The 20912-nt window shown below is 41.4% G+C and overlaps 1 protein-coding gene across 7 annotated transcripts in view; it reads left to right on the top strand.

The window, feature by feature from the left end:
• The window catches only part of TSNARE1 (t-SNARE domain containing 1), a 482633-nt gene that overhangs the window by 172031 nt on the left and 289690 nt on the right, over positions 1-20912 (top strand). For all 7 annotated transcript variants that reach the window (XM_069780153.1, XM_069780149.1, XM_069780152.1 and 4 more), the window contains one exon: positions 3007-3076. In XM_069780153.1, coding sequence (XP_069636254.1) covers positions 3007-3076 — 70 coding nt within the window. The remainder of the gene's footprint in view (positions 1-3006; positions 3077-20912) is intronic.

The following is a 20912-nucleotide window of genomic DNA, read 5'->3' as shown; positions in this document are numbered from 1 at the left end:
GTTGGTTTGGTGCATCTTGTCTAGAGGGCTGATCAGTGGAGGATATACTGGAGGACTCAGACCTGTTCTGGCCAGATGGAGAACCTGAGTGCTCTAATGGGTCTCTTCCCTCTCTAATTCCTGTAACTTGCTCATTAATGACTCCCCGTGACAGGTTGGTGCCATGCGCAGTCCCATTACCTTGATCTGAGAGGCTGAGCAAAGGATTTTTCAGCATCCCCCAGGTGTGATAAAGTCTCTATTGCCATCTCAGGATGGTTTCTTATCCCCCGTTGATTTTAAGGATTGCAACGGCATAGAGAACTGGTGCCAAACTCTCGGTTTATGTAAATCGGTGCAGCTCCAACAGCAGTGATCTCTTCTGAATGTGCCTCATCCTAGAGGACTAGCGTATGCCTTTTAAAAACTAAGTGTACACGGCTTTTAAAGATATCTGTTTTAACACTGGCTTCACAGCATCTCTCCAGCACAGGTTGACACCTTGCTCCTTTGGTAGAGTTATTGCTCGCGTGGCCAGAACTGGTAAATTGAGAGGGATTTTCCACATCCAGCACAGGAACTACATAGATTTTGATAGAGCAGTTCTTGGTCAAAGCAAGTTAGATTTACCCCAAAATAGCTCAGTCTCCCTGAGATCCAGGAGACTCAAGTTGGAGTCTCAGTCCTGCTATTTCCCAGGTAAGAGGCATATCAAATGCCAAACTTCGGCTATTCCAGAGTCCATATCTTGTCCTTTTGGGACAACTAACCTTTATGTAAGTGTGTAAATATTATGCTCAAATTAGAATTATAGATAAAATTTTAGGATGGGGACTTAAACTTGAGTAATTTTCTTACCTGACTGACAAGTGCTTTCCTCCTCTTTTGCATTCCTGTCTCAGATTCTTTTGCCTGTATGTGTATTTTCCAAAATATTTAACAAATGTGAAAGGTCTTGGGTTTGCCTCAGTGTAAAATGACATGTGCGAAGCCTTGAACAGTTTTTTGCAATAGGAAAGCTGCTTCCTACTCCAGTCTTCTCCAAAGGAGGCAGTAGCAAAGGTCTGAACTGTTTTTGAAGAGAACTGCCTGCATATCAGATCTGTCTTCCATCAACCTCCTCTTCATTTGTAGGAAGATACTAGCAGAATAGCTTTCGCTTTGAATTGTCCTGATTTGGCAGTTCAGGTTAGAAAGGTGCCTGGATGCTGTAGCTGCTGTTTTCCTTTCTGGACTTACACACATGACATTAACACGTTCTTAGAAATTCAGTGTCCTCACAAGTGCTTTTTCTACCTTGACTTGCTGTCCGTTCTCCAAGGACCACTCTCTGCATTGTTCTGAAGGGTTGATGGACCCAGAAGTATTTTTAGATGATGCCAAATTTTGTCTTTGAAACAGACAGTATATAGATTGCATGGGAGATTGATTTGTTAGCATTGTGGAGGAGGGAAGAGAGGGAATTATAATGTCTGTGAGATCTCTGCAGGATCAATGCTGTTCTAGAGAAGCAAATGGTTATTAGTGAAAACTTTCAATTTATTCTTTAAAACATTATGCATCCAGCAAAGGATAATAATTATTAGCTCAGTTATAGACAATTCCTTGAGGCTTTATCTTACTGAATTGCCAAACTCTACACCAAAATCTGTTTTTGAGATCTAGCAAGTGGGGTGAAAATACATGGTGGTATTCAAGCTTGTTTTGAATACTCATGTTGTCCAGGTACATTAGTTACTTTTTATGCTGTTTAGTGACTCTTGCTGTCAACCCAGAGAAGCCCAAAAGAGAAGAGGGGATTTTGTCTGTTAGTAGAAAAATAATTAAGTGACTTTTTCAAAGTTACAAGCCAAGTCCAAGTCTGTAGAGTCATTAAAAGAGTGGATTTCTTCAATTTCTATGGAAATAGTTGAGCCATGTTTCTAATCTGTTCTTTTTTCCTTCCTTAAATATTGAAGCGTGACTGATAACGGGTTATGAGTTTTTACAACTGGAAGCATCCTGAGAAAATCCCACATGTAAATATCAAGAATGTAATTTATTTAGCATCTTTCATTGTGGAAGATCTTGAAGTGCTTTGCAAACTTGATACACTAAGTCCAAAAGTAGTGACCTGCTGTTAATTTGAGGGTGAATTTGAGACAGTGAACATTCAAGGGCGTAAAAAGGCAACAGTACTCCTAGATTTCTGCTACTTTTTTATATACACACACACACGCACATATATTTCTTAAATCTGAAGTCACTGCGTATTGCAAAACAAACCATGTTTCCAGCTTCCAGCTGCTTTTAGGGTAGAGTATGCTCCTCTCCTGATGAAAAAGCCCAAGAAACTCTCTGGCTCAAACACAGGAGATGGTTACAGCGAAGCACTCAATTTTATCTGAGCCAAACGTAGAAAAGATTTTGAGTGTTAAAGTCTTGAACAATGTGATAGAAGATACCAGAATGGACAACAGTGCTCTGTCTCTTATTCAGAGCAATGAATAGTTACTATGCAATTTCTTGCGTCTTCATTGAGGGCACGTTTCCAGCTGGAGATGCTCCGTGCACAGTTCTGCGGGGCCTCAAGACATGGACCTCCTGAGGAGGATAAGCAGTGGTTTCCCACTCCCAAGAGTGCTGCCCCGATCTCCTGGCAGAAAGCACAACTGCCTCCAGCCCTGGGAATTTCATGCAGTTGCTGTAATATGAAGAGTTAGAAAGTTTGGGGCTGGAAGAGTCAGAGATCTGTGCAAGGTCCATGGGATGGAGGTTTTCTTGCTGTTATAAGGAGTCATACCTTGTCATGTCATGGCGCGATATGTGGATTCACCATGTATGCATCCAAGGGACCCAATTTATCCATTTTGGGGTAATGGCTCTTGCTAGATGTTGTCCCCTTTGTCTCGTGAGTTAATTGTCCAAACAATACTTCATTGTATTGTTTAAAAAATAAAAGATAAACAAATGAATGACAGTCCAACTTTTTTTTCTCTGAAAAAAAGTGTACTGCTGCTTTATCTTTTCTTTCTCTGCTGTTGACAGTGACCTCTCTGGAAAGAAGCCTTCGATCTCTGGGGACCTCAAATGATACTCAAGAACTGCAGGATGGACTGTGAGTTTGTTTTGAATTGCTGCAGATCTCTCTTTGTCCTAGACTTTTCATTTTATTCCTCATCTATCCTCACCCTTTCTTCTGTCCTTTTTTATATCTGGACACTTTTTTGTCAGGTTTACTTTGTTTTTTTCCTTTCTGTCGGTGATTAATGATGGTAGGACGTGTATTGATCGTATAAAGCTTTGCTTGTGCTGGTTTCAGGTGGCGGAGAATGGTAGGCAGATAACAGAAAATGATAGCCCACAGTGAAAGACGGTTTTCTGTGCTTGTGTATGTGTTGTTATTTTTTGTTGTTCATTGTTTTTTGTTGTTGGGGTTTTTTTATTTATTTTTAATGTGAAGCCAGAGTAGGATGCTTGTGTAGCTTTCTCTTTTTTTTTCTCCCCCCTGCCTCGCACTTTGCCAAAGACCATGAACCCAAGAGAAGAAAAATTGAGAAGGAGCAAGAAGATATTTTATAGGCGGAAAAGTGTGTTGCGGTGTTGAAACCTGCATCACACAGCACAACACTGAGAAAATGAAACTTTAGTTTCACTTGCAATAGATACAGTTCATTAAACTCTCTCTTCTAGATATGTGTATACACAAACACGCACAGTTAGTTTTCATTGTACGCATGCTAATTAGAGAATTAAAATGGCTTTTCCAAATGTAGCACAATTTATTAAAGCTGCTTCCCTTAATGCAGCTTGCATGCAAAAATCAAGTACTTAGGATGTGGCTCTGATCTCGTGTATATGACTGCAATTCCTGCTGAGATTCGGCTATGAACAAAGGGGGGAATTTGGTTTCTGTTTCTTTATATTGGCTTTATACACTGTAATTTGCCTAATGGACTTGACTGACCTTCTCAATGCAATATAAACTCTCAGACAGTTTTGCAGTGTCTCCTTCTCTCTCCAATCCATTGCTTTCACCAGTACATCAGATCTGCCCTAATTCACATATACTCTGTTTTGCAAACTTGAGGATTAAAAATAGTAATAGTAATAATAGTCAGAAGATTTGGAACTAAATTTAGGAGATTGGAGAGGATGTAAGAGTAAAAAGTCAGTCTGTGGTGATAGATGTAATCAGGAAAGATGTTTACATATACAGAATTCTTTGTAGCATAAACCACCTTAGTAACTGCTGGAGGTCCTTAACCGAGGAAAGCCTTTCGATCATACAGAGCAGCTATTGTGCTTGCACACCTAAAATATTCTTTTTTTTATTTAAGAATAAATTCCTTGACTCTTCAGAGCATTTCAAAAACATGCCTAGATAATTTTCTTCTTTCCTGAGCAGTTACGTAAATAGATGCATAATGCACTAATTGCAATAATTATTTTTGATCTCGGAATTATCATTAATTGTCCAGATAGCTAAATGCAGCTTATTTTTATTTTAACTGTTTTTCCCTGCCCCTGCCGTCAGCCCCAGAATTCCTCCAGCTGTCTCCTTCCGTTCTCCTGGTTCATCCCCTCTCCCCATTCTTCCACTTGGCTCATTGCATCTCCGGACCGAACAGTTCCAGGGTGCCAAGCCGAGGAGGACAAGCAGCTCTTTTCCCCTCAATTCTCCCATTCTTTTGTCCTGTCCTAACGCTGATGTGTCCTTCCCATTGCCCCTTATTTCATCGCCAGATGCATGCAAGCAGCCTTGAATGCTCTACAAGCATCTCTGCCTGTCTCTCATGAGAGCTGCACCAGCAAAAAGCAGTATGCCATGAATCATGAGATCTGGCAGTGCTGCATATATCTCCATGTTCAGGAACAAGCAGAGGGTCAGCTCTTCAGGTGAGAACTTTGGGGCAGCATTTTCTGCTTCCCCGGCTGCAAATCATGGCTTAATCTTCCTCCTTTGCCACTTGACCCCTTTCCTTCAAAGGTTGATGCATGTTTCTCCTTGAACATCCTCTAACTTGGAAGCTGGTTGGGGGGCAACGAGTGAACATTTGGTAGGCTTATAGCCTTGGCTATTAGAAAAACAATAGTGTTTGTGGGTATTTAAATAGTAAAATTGCCACACTTTCTACTTTTGTACTAGGTGACTGTCACTCTGCCTAAAATAAGACTGTTAGGCAACTGGGGAGAGGCAGAATATTTGGGAATAGGGCTTCATGGTGCATAGTGGTCCTGCCACATAGGATATTTAGCTACCATAGACTGTATACTGCAAAAGTATTTGCTTACCTAGCTGCAGGGTCCTGCTAAAACAGAAAAAAACAAAGATGCCTGACTCCTTTTAAAATTAATGCAGACTTTCTGCCTCTTAGGCACAGGACTTACAAGGGCATGGGGTGAGGGCAGGCTTCTTACTGTCAAATTGGGCTACTCCCTTTTCTGAAATCGTTTCTCTCCCTTTGATAGTTGAGTCATTCAGAGTAAGGACTTTATCTGTGGCAAGTGAATTTGGGAGAGTTCATCCCGAATGGAGTGCCAGCTCTAGTCAACGAGACAAACTTGGCTGCTGATGTGTGATTAGGGTATATATGAGACCTAACAGTGAATAATCTTGGTCAGAGCTCTTCCCGGAGCCAGCACAAATACTTGTGTGCTGCGTTCTTGGAGCTAGAAGTCCTGGCCAGTGAAACATAAAAAAAACGTAAGAAGTTCTAGACAGCGTTGGCTGAATGCAACTGACCCTGGATTAATCGGGAAGGGAATGGGAGCGAAAGGAAAAAAGGTCCATGGAGCTGGGGTGAGGAGCTAGGGCTGGTAGGCAATGCTGATGGCTTTCTCCAGTGATGCTTGGCTGCAAACAGCTTGTTAAGTACTGATATGTTGCAGGAAAAATCGACTGATTCCCCCCCCCCCCATCTTTGGTTTAATAATCCAAGCTCCCAAGGCATTTATCTGCCTCCTTAGCCAGAGGGTGTGGGATGAGGGGGTTCTCCAACATTAGGCACTGAAGATGTCTAGATTGTAATTTAAGTAAATAAAATTAAATGCCCAGATAAAGCACTGCCTCCAAAAGACAGTGAAAACCAGTCTCTATTCTTGTGAGTGGGCATGTCTGGTTAGTCTCGCAGCACCCTCAAAAAAGAGGCTTGAAATGAAAACATCCCTGTAACCTTGGCAATGCTTTCTGAGAAGTATGATATGCTCCCCTGTATCAGTCTTGCCCACATTTCTTCATTACTGACCCAACACATCAGGGGTGAAGGATGCCTTTGCCCAGCTGAACGCAGAGGCTTGGGTTCAGAGGCATCCCCTTTTAAATGTTACTGTAAAGATGAGGCTTGCCTGTGTACCACCAGATTTTTTTTTTTTCCTGAGAACAAAATTTACTTTTTTTATTATTAAAGTTAGCATTGTTTAAAAAAAAAAAAAATTAAAAAAATAGTCCTGCATTTTTTCACAACCTGACCCAGTCTTATTGTGACCCCAAGAAAAGAAAGGTGGTCATGCAGGTTGCAAGTAGCATTTGATGGCTACCTCGAAGCCATGAGACTGAGCTTTTAGTGCCATGAAGGGTCCTTGATGCCCTTTCTGTGGAGGCTGGTTGACCACAGCAGCGATCCGTGCTCTTCAAACCAAGTTTCCTGTATTTCTTATTTCAGTGAGGAGCATATCTCCTTGTTGGACATTTGACCTTAGCTCATTGCATGTGCAAGGTCAAGAACAATATTGCATTGAGTTACAGTCAGAGCTTACTACCCTTTTTTAAGTGTGTCTGGGATGTAGCCCATGAGTCTTCACTCTGTGGCATTTTTGGATCCTTTACCAGTCACTAGCAGAAGAATGTGCCTGTTTAGGGAGGAGTTATAAGAAGGATATTTTGGGGGATTTTAGCACTGATGAGGTTTTCGAGTGTGTCCATACTGCAAAATGTGTTGATTTCTCCTCATGCGAGGAAAAGCCCAGATTTTATCTTCCGCTTTCCTTCTCCCATTGCCATTAATTTAAAAAAAAATGTGCACATTATTGAAATACGTAGGGTTTTTCCTGCAACTGAGAGAGGGCTCAGCTCTATATCTGTACAGTGTGAGAAAATAAACCTGCTTTTCTGATTGAGTTGATATAGCAATCCTGGTTAAGATGGTGCACAGCAGAGAATTCCTATGGCCATAGCCTGAATGTCCCATCTGAGCAGTATTAGTGAATATATACCCAGGAAGGGCTCACTGTGGAACACTGACGAAGCGCATGCTTTTTGATGTATAGTACTTTAATGATTTTATTAGGGCTATGCTGCAGAACTGATTACAGTGCAGGACTGCAAAGGAGTTTCAAAGTATTTTCCAAATGGAAAGCTCAATTTGAGATCTGAGCTGCTTTGGGGTGAGAAAGGCAGTGGTCCTGCAACAGGCCAAAAGTGCAGCTTTTGGATTGCTGCTTGTATCTGCCTTTTGGCCAAACATTAACTTCACAAGGCACTTGTTTTCCCTAGGCATGCAAGTTGTGCCAGAATACATATATAGTTTGCCATATTCTTTGCTGGGATTAGAGGGAACTCCATCTTCCTCACCCTTCTGCAGGCAATTTGCCACATCACCAGCAAAAATCTGGGGGGGTGAGTAAAATCACTTCTTCAGCTTATTTTGCCACCACCCAACCCTGAAATCAAGTGATACCTATGGTGAAGCAGTGCCAATGCGACGTATGCAGGGTGCCCCATTTGGGATGCTCTTGCAAAGAGAAGCATCCCTATCCAACCTTGAAGTACCTATGAACAGCAGGAGTCAACTAAAGAATGACAATGAGCTCTTAGCGCACGCGGGCTCAGTCCAAGGTGGTTTACTGGATTTGTAGAAGTACTTTTGAAACACGTTGACATTGCAGGACATAATCGTTAAGTCTGTGACGGATTGGACCCAGCCATGGCGTTTGCATGGCACAGGTTGTTTATATCACCTATGTTGTGGATAAGACACCTAAAGGTAGGTGTCTTCGTGAGCCTACATGAGCTTCATCTATGGTGTCTGTCAAGCTTCAAGTTCATCCTGATAAGATAGATGACTCTTGAGGCTACTGAAATGTCCCAGGGTGTCTGAGACATATATGTGGGGCTGGCAGTTTTGGCATAGGACGTGCTGTTCATTCACTTCTGAAATAACAGCATTAGGTGAGGTGGCACACTAGGACATCTCAAGTGACACTAGGTGTCCCTCCGAACTAAATGAGAGAATTCCCACTGGTAGTTTACCTTCAGGGTGAATGATTAAGACAGCTCAGTTTCTTCCCACCTAACTGACATTGCACTAAGCAGCATAGTAACCCTTGGCTTTTTTGTGAGTTGTGGGGTCAGTGGTACCTTAGCTGGACTTGAAACGATCTTTGGACATACCCAGCTTTCTCTGTATGTGCTCCAGGGAGGCTGAATGGTTGTCCTTATGGCTAGGATCCTCGCCAACCTGCTGGGGAGGCTGATGAATCCATGCTCCTCAGCTTTTCTGAACTGACATAAAACAATAAAGGCTTTTTTCTCAGTTCATTTTCTCATTTATGTGTATTGTTTCCTTTTTCCTTTCCTATCTTACCCTTATGTTTGATAAGTTGGAGGTATAGCTTAAAGCTTTTTAAAAAAGCTTCTGTTAAAAAGGTTTTAATTCCTCTGGAATGCAGATTCATTTAGAGCAGAAAGATATTTTAAAGTTGTAATTTACTGAAAGAAGATTTTTTTAAAGTAAATCAGACAGAAGCTTTTAAGTGTCAGCATGTTTAATTAAGGGTAGGATTTAACAATATTTTATATGGTTTTGTTATACTGCTTGTATAAGCTTAAAAAAAAAAAAAAAGATTTCCATAAATATTTTGAAATGTCGTTTTGATTCTGTTAATATGTTAAACCCTTCAAAGTAATACCTTCCCTGTTCAACTCAAGCGGTCGGATTAACTTTATCTATGCCCCATTTATCGCTCCTGGCATCAATTTCTGACATGAAAAACCTTCTAGGTTTGGCAGTAAAAATGGGTTGCCAGATTGCAACATTTGCATTTAACTGTATAATACACTTGCCGCATTAATAACTATATTTATGTGACAGCCCTTAAGAATCCCAGAGCTCCAGATATATGACATGTCTGTGACAAATTACAAAAGCTGGTGATGAACTGCAGAACTCTTCAATGATGATAAATTCATCTGCTTTTGACCACCTTCCCTGCTTAGAGAGGACCTTGGAGTATCCATTCACATGCCTGAAGAGTTTCTAATGGTCACTACAAATCAATCTGTCAGAGAAGTTTTTCTTTTCTGTGTTTTCCTCCCAGATTGCCCTTGCCAGAGGTCTGAAGTGGCCAGAAACCTTGGCCAAAGCAGTAGCGTCTTCCTGCGTCAAGATAGCCTTTGGAAGTAGGCTGTGAATTTTAAGCCATGCTGTGATGGAGCAATGATTAGTTATCTGTGGCAAGTGATGGATGCTTCAGGAGATGCAAGCATGGGGACAAGGAAAGATGGCATCTGGGGAATAAGCAACTGTCTCCTCTTGAAGGTCTTTTACTGCCGCTGCATCTTAAGTCATTTTTTTCATGCTTTCATGTCTCAGCTTGCGGTTTCTGATCTCTCCTTGGTGTCGTGATGAGTCAAGGAAACAAGACCATGGAAGCCCACTCACTGCTGGTGTCTCTGCAGGTGAAAACTGGGTTGCATGGGAGCCCCAGCCTTCCCACATATCCCTGTTCCCATCTCTGGTTTGCAGATTTGCCCATCAGCTTTAGGTCCAGCTGGTTAAACACCACAGCTGTAACATCTTGATAGAATGAGAGGAAATGGCCTCAAGTCGCACCAGGGGAGGTTTAGATTGGGTATGAGGAAAAATATCTTCACCAAAAGGGTTATCAAGCATTGGAACAGGCTGTCCAGGGAAGGGATTGAATCACCATCCCTGGAGGTGTTCAAAAAACGTGTAGACGTGGCACTTCAGGACATGGTTTAGTGGGCATGGTGGTGTTAGGTTGGCAGTTGGACTCGATGATCTTAAAGGTCTTTTCCAACCTAAATGATTCTATGATTCTATAATCTTCAGCGGAGGTGAGGAACAGGAAAAGTTGGTTACCACAGTGTGAGCACAGGTCCTTGTACCTTGACTCGAAGGAAACAGGGTCCGCTGTAATGTCCCACAGTCTTTATGCCATTCAGAGCACAGATCTGGTAAACAGAGGGATGACTTGTCTTCTACCAGTGACTAGCTCTTGTAAAAATACGCCTTCTCCCCACCCCATGCACTCCTTTTGATTTGGTGCCTCAGGTGAAAAGTGTACGCTCCCATTTTGGAAGCCAACTGCATCTTCCAGCAAGCACTCTATTTGTAGCAAGAAAATTTTACGCTACCAGAAGTGTAGCTGGATATTGCTATGTGTAAAAAATACTGTCATGCTTGGTCTTTTCATAAATTTATTCTAAGATGTTTATCTGGGAAATGCTGAACTCACACTGATGTTATTTTATTTTTTGTTTTATGGGTGACAGTAGAAGGAATAAATAAATAGAATAAACTGCTGCCTCCCTTTTCATCCCTTGGACCACCATGATAACAGCAATACTTTTTCTAATTTTTCAGAAGCCTTTCTGAGCTTAATAATTGAAAAATATACAGATCTCGCCTCCTATTATTACCCCAAATACTAGCTTCTTAATTATGGGCTTGCGTCTTTTGCCATTCTCATGAGTTAGAAATGAAATGTGGTATTTGACTAGGTTAAAGATTGGCATTCTGAGTCAACAGAGAAAATTCATCCTCCCTCACCTTGGAAGACAAACCAACTTCAAATATTCTGCCTCTTTCCCCCTGCAGAGTTAGAGATAGTGAAAGGCGAGTTCACATTCTGTTAGCATTGCCTGCAGAGGGCAAATAATTTTTTATTTGGGTTGAAATATCCACGGGCAGGAAGTTTATCTAATGGCTTGAGATCCTGATTGGAGTGACTTGCCTCTGGATTTATAAGTACAAGTTTTGTAAACTTTTTTAGACAAAAAAAAAATATTCCTGGAGGTGGGACAGGACGGCTGCATGTTTACGGTAAATTTTTATGCCCATAGTTACACGTTCAGTGATGCAGTTCGTATTGATTGACTAGAGGGACCTGTGGGATGAAGTTTATTTAATAATTCATATATGCAGGCATGGAGGACGTGGCTGTCAGGGCTGAGCATCCATTCTGCCATGGAGTCCTTCAGGGGTCTGACACACTAATCCAAACACGGTAATGTTTATTGGAACACTTCTATTGGCTTTGTGTAAGGTCTCGTTTATTCCCTGAGCCTTGTGCTGGCCATAAAGCCAGGAGCAGCGGTCCCGTCAACAAGAATGAAGTTTGTTGGGATCTGTGGCTTCAGAAGATCTTTTCAGTTGCAGGCTATCTGTGGAAGCAATTAGCATCCTCTGGAAGGTTTTCTGGGTTTGAGGGGGAAAAAAAGAAAGAAAAAAATGAGAGTCCAACTTCAGAGAACAGTACGAGGATCTGCCAAGCCATTGCTTGCTGGAAAAGTCACCCTGGCTTGCTAATATCACTGCGTTTTTTCACTGCAGTGCTCTAATGGATGATTCCTTTCACACCACGCTCAATCAGGACCGTAATAAACCCTCTGCACAGAGACACCCATCCATCTTCCCGTTGCAGCAGGCACCACCAGGGGTTAATCAAATCTTTGGGCAATTTGTGTGGAAATCAGATGTTTTAACTGAGTAGGGAGATGCTTTTTGGCAAGTAACGTGTCCACAGAGCAGTAATGGGAGATCAGAAGATCTTATAGGGGATTTGGTTTAAACCTCGTTCCCTACCTTGTTTGAAGTGGAACTAAGTAAGCCAGATGAGGATGCTCTTTGGGAAAATGTCTTGGAGGAATTGAATAATGCCAGATGAAAACTACAAAGAAAAGAAAAGAGAAGCCAAAGCTGCTTTAAGGAAAGTATGATTTTAATACAGCATTGGCTGGTTGTTAATTATGTCACAGCTTTTGGAATTTAGCGTGTGACTTAATAGATTTATTCCAGAAAATGCTTGTGATCAGCCATGGCTCCACGACCTCCTCTTGAATAACAAAGCTGAAGGTCAAGTGTTCGACAAACATGTGTGTTTTATTTTGAAAAAAGTTAAACCTCAAGGGGATTATATGTGTTTACCAGGACATTTTATATTGCTGTCTCTTTATATTTTCTCTCTGTTCACAAAACACAGATGCAATTTGTACATGGAGAGCTTGCCTGTTCGCATCCTGTGATCTTCATGCATTCAGTCTTGCAGAATAATGAACAAGTAATGTCATGCTTCTTTCCTAGATTGCAGTGTCACAAAATGGGAATTTTCTTTCTAGATTTAAGATAATGAGGGGAAGAAAAATCTTGGTTCCCCAGTACACGTCCTTAGGGGTTAAACTAGCTGTGAAGGAATTGTCATCCTCCTTTAAAAGTTATTTTATTAATATTAACACAGTAAATAAGTTCAGAAGGTTAAGACAGTACACATGACCCCCTGCACTTTGCAACAGTAAACAGTTCAATAAAGTTTGAGTGTTTGAGTACCACGAGTGTTGTGCCGCTTGGTCCCATGGCAACAACCACATTACGAAAGGTGCAGAGAAAGAAAGCAAACTTGTTAAAGCATTCAAAAGGTAGAGCATTGAATAAGTGTTTTGTTTCAACTCTATTTCTCCTTTCTCTGAAGCTGCAGGAAACAGTAACCCTGTGTGCCAAAGTCTTGCCTGACACCCTTTTAGATGGTGTTAAAAATGGCAATATCCTCCCTTTTGGGGGAAAAATGGAGAAATCTGTTGCCGTGAGAGGAGGTGATGGTGGCTGGAGTCCAGTCTTGCTTTTGTGCTGTCTAGTAAGCTTGTACCACCCTTGAGCCAAAATGCTACTTCTAGATGCCTTTTTGAGCATGGCTTTATGCAGGACGTCAGAGGAAGCTGATGGAGATGACTAAGCAAAGATGCAAAAGGAAAGGGATGATACAGGTTGCCGTAAGTTTGATCAATACAAACGATGCTGCCTGCGGGATGGGGGGAGGTAAATTAGGGTCACTCATTCAGGTGAATCTGTCCTTGGTGGAAGGAAGGAGATGAGAGCAGAAAGTCAGCCTTGCATTGCGGACACGGGTGCAGATGCAGATCCCGCACCTCGAGTACTGTGTTCAGTTTTGGGCCCCTCACTACAGGAAAGATATTGAGGTGCTGGAGTGTGTCCAGAGAAGGGCAACAAAGCAGGTGAAGAGTCTGGAGAACAAGTCCTATGAGGAATGGCTGAGGGAACTGGGGTTGTTTAGTCTGGAGAAAAGGAAGCTGAGAGGAGACCTTATAGCTCTCTACAACTACCTGAAAGGGGGTTGTAGCGAGGTGGACATCAGTGTCTTTTGGACATGAGGAGATGGCTTCAGGCTGCACCAGGGGAGGTTTAGATTGGATATTAGGAGAAATTTCTTCCGTGAAAGGGTTGTCAAGCACTGGAACAGGCTGCCCAGGGAAGTGGTTGAGTCACCATCCCTGGAGGTATTTAAATGACATGTAGATGTGGTGCTTAGGGACATGGTTTAGTGGTGGACTTGGCAGTGTTAGGTTAGTGGTTGGACTCGATGATCTTAAAGGTCTTTTCCAACCTAAATGATTCTGTGATTCTATGGTTCTATGACAGTGCAAATTCAGCTGAACCAGCAGAAGTTGGGGTTGTATTGGCAGAGAGTGGTGCTGACATGGGTTGGGCACTATTAAAACTGTTGTCCGTGGGTGGACTCCCAAGAACTGAACGAGGTTCATGAAATGGATACTTTGAGGGCTTCCTGGTTATGTGCGGGATTGCAGTGTCTTTCCCATGTGAAGACCTAAGTGCACTTGTTTCCTTCCAGTATAACGACCCAGTAACAAACTCTGATGCCTGCCATTTTTGTTGTGTTTTTATGGTACTGCACATGATAGCAGTTGTGTTATTATACAGCAAGGTTAGAGATAAAACCATCTCAACTGGTTCAACTGGTGCTGATGGATCATTTCTGTACATAGACCATTTAACCGTCTGAGCTAGCAGATTGCAAATGGGATTTAACATGGGTTAGTATTAGCTGCTGAGATGTTTGAGAGGGTGGGCAAAACAGCTGAGTTATTTGCCAAAAAGCAGGTTACAGCAGCAAGTTGACAGGAGATTTAGATTATACTGTTGATAAAGCTCCTCAACCTCTCCTGCTTGATTTGCGTCTGGAGTAGAGGGAATATCCAGCTATGTCACATTGTCTGAGAACATAAATGAAAGAAAGTAAGATTATTGAATTTCTGAGCATGGCAAATTCCCCCAAGCCCTGTAGAATAATGTATTTTAGTGATGCTCTACAGTTTATAAAGGTCAGTTTGCACTTCAATTACAAATCTAGGTTTAAAGGTTATAAAGGACACAGGAAAAAATAGAGATTTATTTTTTTTTCCTTTGTAATTACCTCTTGGAATGCTGATAATATTTCAGACTCATTTGTAAAAAGATTTCACAGTACTATAGCAACAGGCATTTTAAAAGACTCGGTAGAAATGCTGAAAATCTAGGTCCTAGTTTTATTTCTCCATTTTGCAGATGGATAAAATAAGCCTCCTGAATTTTTAAGGTTTTACAGTAAATTAATCACAAAGTTGGGAAGCACTCTTGTATGAAAGGTTCAGTCAAATAGCAAACCGAGTTTAATTAAAAAGAAGCCACATTTTTTTCTTTTTTTTTTTTATTTTTTTTTCTTATCCTTTTTTACCAGCATTCTTGTTGTTAATCTTTTTTATTGAGTATGATTCCACAAAGAGCTGGAAGCACAGGGTGTTTGCATCCTGGCTAAAACTAGAGTTGACTGGGGTGACAAGAGAAAAGATTTCTGGCAATGAGGAAATGACCAGAAAAGGAATAACCTTTTTTTTCCTGTATAGATATGACTGGAGTAGGACAAGAAATGTTAATTTTAAGTAGGTGAGTAGATGCCTGTGCATTTTGCCCAGGTGTTCCCATACCACGGGTGACAGCCGTCCCGTAGCTCTGTATGTGGCTCTTCTTTTTCTTGGCTATGCCTGAGTGACCATGCTGTTAACAAGCCGTAAAAAGAGAAAGCTGGGGCACAGGGTAAAGGTTACTACATTACAGGACCAGACCGTGCAAATTATCACACTGAAAAGTGAATTTGAGTAGATCCAGCTAAATTATTGCATTTCTCAGGCTGGTAGAGGGAGATTTTTTTTTTCCTCTTGTACGAGCCGAGGAAAGCTCCCTCCCTTGACACGTGTGCTGCAGTCTATTTTATGTGCGTCTTCGTTCAACCAATTATGCCTGAGAGATGGACAATTAAAAAAGCATCTGTTTTTACGGCAAGAGCACTGCTGCCTCTGGCATTTTGCGTGCCATAGCAGTTTTCTACATAGGGGAGGAAGATGAGGGAGGGAAAATGGGGTCATAAGGAAATGAAAAAAGAAAAAGGAGAAAACTTGGAAGATGCTCTTCTAAAAGCTGTCGGCTGTGCATGTACCTCCTGACCTGCCAGGCTTTGTTTAAACAGCAAAACGTTTGACAAATGGCTTGACAATGGGATTAATGGGAAGCTGGTCTCTGCAGTTTGCTGCTGATGCTCTTGGGAAGAGCAGTTGGGTTGCAGCACTCGAAACACTTTTGGACATCAGACTGGGCACGTGTCACCCAACACAAGAGGAGCACAGCCTCTGAGAAGAGTCAGGATGCTTCTGCCCATTCTACCTCTGGCAAAACAAGGGATGGATGTATGCTTTGAGTGGAGGTGTTGGACTTCAGGACTGTGGCTTTTCCTTATCCTGCCTTGTAGGAAACATCACATGGCTCATGGCTATGGGAGGAGAGCCAAGCCAAAAGATGTAGAGCAATATTTGTCTTGTGTTTTCACATATCCAAGGTGCTTTGGATGGGGGGCTGGCATGTGAGGCAGCTTAATGCCAGGTTTTGCCAACTGACTTTAAGCAAAAGTCATGGCCAAACCCACCTGTTTCCTATAATACAGCTCTTCCCACTGTGGTTTCTTCTGTATAGGCAGCTGTGGGCTTTTGGATCATATCCCTTCCCAAATCTAAGATTACTTGCACACTGAGCCAGGAGAATTTGGGAGATGGGGTATAATGTTGCCACCCACTAATCCCAGTCACACCCATAGAGCCATAGCCTTAGAGAGCAGTGCTTCAAGTACACGTCATATATGCTGTTTAGTGCGTATTAGTCACAGCCAAGGAAATGTCTGCTATATTTCATCCTAATTTTTATGAAGCCACTGGGGCTCAGTTTCTTTCTGCTCAAGCAGAGTAACCAACAAGCATTATTTTAGCGTTCAGCTGATTTTTTCCAAGTACATAACTATAGATAAATTGTGTATGTAAGTGTATATGTGTATGTGCCTATGTACACTGTGTAGACACCCTTACATAAATATGTAAAACACTTTATTAGCTATATATAATAATCATTTGGTGTTGCGTTTCCAAATGTCTTGTGTGTCGGCGTGAGAAGTATCTGTCTGCCAGACAGACACATGAATTGAGGCATAGAAGGAGATGAAACGCAAAAATATTGGAATTTTGGGTTTTTATTTATCTAAACCCCCATTCAGCAGCTGTCATTTAAGGGACACAGTTTTGCAGCCAGTGGAGCTATTACAGTGCCTGATCCTGCTGCAATAGTTTCTGCTGCCACTGAGAAGGTTTCCTCCTGCTCTGTGTTGCAACATACAGGTAACATAGATAAGAATAAGAGCAGAGATCGCTCTATGTGGATAAGCAGGATATACAGTCATAGAGTTATACACCTCCTCTTCCTTTTCAAATGTGTAAAATTCATTAAATGTTGAATATTTTAGTGTTGGGATCTTCCCTCATTCAAGACTGCTGACCCTGTCTTTTTTCTTTGTGGTTTAGAAATGAAATGAGTATGTACGGTACTCTTCTCACACTTGTCAACTGGCAAGATGATGGATAAAGAGGAGAAAAGAGATGCTCTTGCTTGTCAGTGATGCTTATATCCTGCTAAAAGCAAACCATGTTATATTTGCTTGTGAAGATATTCGTTAATCCAGCTGCTAGATCACAGAATGATTGTGCATCTCTTAGAAAGCCAGAGCATCTCTTACTGCAGTTGTCCAGATTTCCTTTTCAGACAAAGTACATTTTCCCTAGACTGGTCTGAGCAATTTTTCCAATCTACCTATCCAAATAATATACTTAAAACCATATATGCACCTGCTTCCCTCGCTGCATTCAGCGGGGGCTGCAAGATAGAGAGTGCTGGGAAGATCTGGTTTATGCATGAGCTGCTGTGCCTGCTCAGCAAAAGGAGATTATTCCTGTACAGATGGGTAGCGGTACTGAAAAGTGTACCTTGGTGGCCTGCCTCTCTAGTCTCCTCCCTTGGTATTTTGCAGGACTTGAGGTGAACGACAAGTACTCCTGAGCGAAGTGATTTATTGCTGTGTAATTGCATGGAGTAGTGAGTGTAGTCCTATTGTTCAGAGGTTTGCTGCTTCTGGGGAATTTTGTCTTAGACTGTCTTCAAATTGATCTTTTTCTTAGATTTTTTTTTGGGGGGGGGAGGGTGGTCCAGTTCAAGACATAAGTCTTTGTTGGCTCAGCCCTAACTTACTTTTTCTAAAACATTAAGAAATCATTCAGTGCTGATTAGGGTTAAAGAAAAAAGCTACGAGAATAAAGATGTGGCCCAAAGAGCTGGTTCTTCTGTTGTGTAATGCAGGATGCTCTGAATTGGTCACCAGAAGTGGTCCTTGCTGGGTCGCGGCCAAATCTGCTGCTTTGTGTGTTGATTAACACCTGAGTAGGAGTACTTATGGAGTCAGATGGAGCTCAAGGGGAGCCAGAATACACCCAAATACCATTAGGGTATGGCAACTTGCTCTCCCCACCCCTTGCAAAAAGAAAATGGGAAGAGAAAGAATATAAGCAGGCAAACTTACCACCTCTGTGGTGCCTTATATGTGAATATTGCCCTAGAAAGGAGACTTCACTTGAGTGTCCCATGAGAGGCTCCACAGTTTCTGATGTGACATTCCTCTCTGAGGTTTCTCTGTACAGGCAGTGTCTTATTAACATTAGTATGAGCTGTTGAACCTATCAGGAAAATGTGGTAGCTTAATAAATGATGATACAGGCAGCATTTTATTCATAAATGATGGTGCGTATGGAGGCACAAAAAGGGGAGTAGGAGCTGAAGGAGGCATTAAATCTGGCATTTCTAGAGTGGGAAAATCATCAGCATGAGGGGGAGCTGGAACATGATGGACTGTTTATTGTGAGAGAGGAGAGATTTATGACGAGCGTGTGAACGGCTCAGTGTTTTCCCCATCGCCTCCTGTTCTCATGGAGGAATAGAGTTTCTAGCTGAAATCAAAGTTTGCCTAAGCAAGAACAAAACACTGTTCAGAGCAACCAGGAAAAATAAATAATGTAAGTAAAGAACCTCATATTACATTTTAAACTACCCTTGGCACAGTGTAAGATGATTGTAAAATTGCAAAGATGCCTAGAAAACACAAACTTTGAATAATTCTTGGGTGAACTGAGGAGCAGGATTGACTTCAAAAGAATGCTATACATAATAAAGCTGAATAAAACACAGAAAGCTGACTCCATCCTTTCATACGTACCCATAAGCATTCATGGTTGCTTTTTTTCATGCCCTTCTTCCCTCTCCCTCAGTTGGCTTAATGAAAATTGCTGCCTTTCTTCATGAACTTTCTTGCCTTACGCAAATATGACTGCATAGCTTTTATAGCTCAATACTTTCCACCTTGGTGGATGCAGTAGCACATCTGCGCTGTGATCTACCTGCCTTATCATTTGCATCGTTATTTATTATAGTTGTGAATTTGCTTTATTTTCTTGCGCACTTTTTTTTGATGGTTTTCTGACCCAAAGATTTAATATAGTCACGTCTTACGGATTTCTTAATTAAATGCCGATTTCATAGGTACATTAGTTCCCTGTCACCACTGATGACTAGTTTTATAAATGGTTCACTTAAATAAGCTTTAAGATCTGATCAAAGCATATGCATAGAAGTAGGTGTCTGTTCACCTGGGGTTTGTCAGGGATTTGTATGTGGCCGTTTGTATAGATTAGTAAGGTGGTTCTGTATTTAAAGGGGTGCTGCGCAGTCTATAAATGTCAGAGGGCTTGGGAAAAGTGTACGCTATCTGTAATGAGTTGCATTTTTCTTCAGTTGTGGGTTAGGGTTTTTTTGTGGGTTTGTTTGGTGGGTTTATTTTAGGAGTGGAGTAATTTTTAATCCAATTTGCTTGTCACAGCTGTGATTACTCAATATGGGAAACAACAACGAACAGATTATTTTTAATCCTTTTTTTAATCATTTTCCCTTCAGTTTTGGGCTGTTAACACATGGCTGCAGAGTCTGAGCTGTGTATATTGTAGAACATTTAACTCTGACTTCTGAAATCTAGATTGGTGAGAATAAGGACAAACAAACAAAAAACCATGCAATCCTTTCTGACTACCTATGAAGCCTGCAGACTGGCCTCAAGGCCATTCCAACCCCCATTTTATTCAGGGGAGAAGTGTTAAGAAAAAAAAATGTTCTGTACGTCTATGGTACTTGAAGGCAGTAAAGCAGTTCCTCTCTGAAATCTTTTAACCTTATTCTTCACTGCATTTTTGTGTATATTCCAAAATTATTTTATTATTAAACAATTTTTAACAATGTCTTAAAAATGCTGCGGTGCAAAATGACTAATTCGGTGTGTCACCACCTTCCTTTTTGCTCTTGAATTTTCAGGGAGAGAAACAGAGGAGCCCTGACCACCCCATGCCCCTAACAAAGCACGTGACACCAACACTGATTCTGCCTTTAAGCTTTTAGATGATGTTGAAACCTCCCTTTTTAAAGATGCAGGTTCAGTGGTCCACGTTATTTTAGCCATTCACTCTCCAAGCACCTTTTTAAGGGGAAAACAGGAATGCATGGGTAAAGGAGGATATGTGAAACCCAGTGTCCCTCCCTCTGCTCATTCCCAACCTCCGGATTTGCGCTCTTTGCCTTCTGACTAGGAAGCATTACTGTTCTTTCAGCAACATTATTGTAAGTTAGCTAAAAGCCTCTTTTGCCCTGTTCTGCCAGACTTTGCACGGGCAGAGATGCTGCAGGAGGGATTTCAGTGCATGTAGCTATACACTCCAGCAGCGATGTGCATGGTGGGTGTGCAGCACTCCTTAATGTCGTAATTAGGCGATGCCTGATTTAAACACCCTAAAAAAGGCCTGCTGTCATTTATTTGCTTGTTTATTTTCGGACTTTATTTATTTGTTTGCTTTGATAAATAACCTGACTAGTTTGAAAATGTGCACAGTAAAAAGCCTGTATGGCTGCAGTCCCTGCCCCGTCACGGGTCTCTGCTATTCCTCAGATAAAAAACTCTGTTATTGACAAATAGTTTGTTGTGTAAATGTATCTTTTAAAAAAAAACAACCAAAGAACGTTAAAATTGAGATAAATTATATAACAACTCAGCAACAAATGTTCTATAAAAAAAAGGATTGGGTCTACCCTTCAGCCTGGTGAAGTAGCTGGGCTTAAATTTGGTCTTTGACTTGAGTCCTTGGCTAAGGCCAGTGTTTCTGGGTGAAATATTGCAAGTGAAGTTCCAAGCCTAAAATAATTCATCGTGGCCTGAGCATTTGGTTTTGGCACATACCTAAATTTATCTCTATCCTGCCTTCATTGTGGTGATGTCCAAGATCCTGGTATTTATTACGGTTTTAGTCAGCAGTCCTTTGAATATCAAAATAAGGTATGTAAAACTCCTACAATGTTTACTTCATTGGGACAGCAGCTGTGCTAGAAGCAGTTGTAATTGTAATAAGAATGAGAAAGATTGCTGGGAGGTATTTTAGTCACTGTCAGAATCAGTATTTC

The sequence above is a fragment of the Haliaeetus albicilla genome, chromosome 3, assembly GCF_947461875.1.
Source record: "Haliaeetus albicilla chromosome 3, bHalAlb1.1, whole genome shotgun sequence".
Lineage (NCBI taxonomy): Eukaryota > Metazoa > Chordata > Aves > Accipitriformes > Accipitridae > Haliaeetus > Haliaeetus albicilla.
The sequence above is the reverse complement of the archived record's forward strand: the minus strand, read 5'-3'. Positions and strand labels throughout refer to the sequence as shown.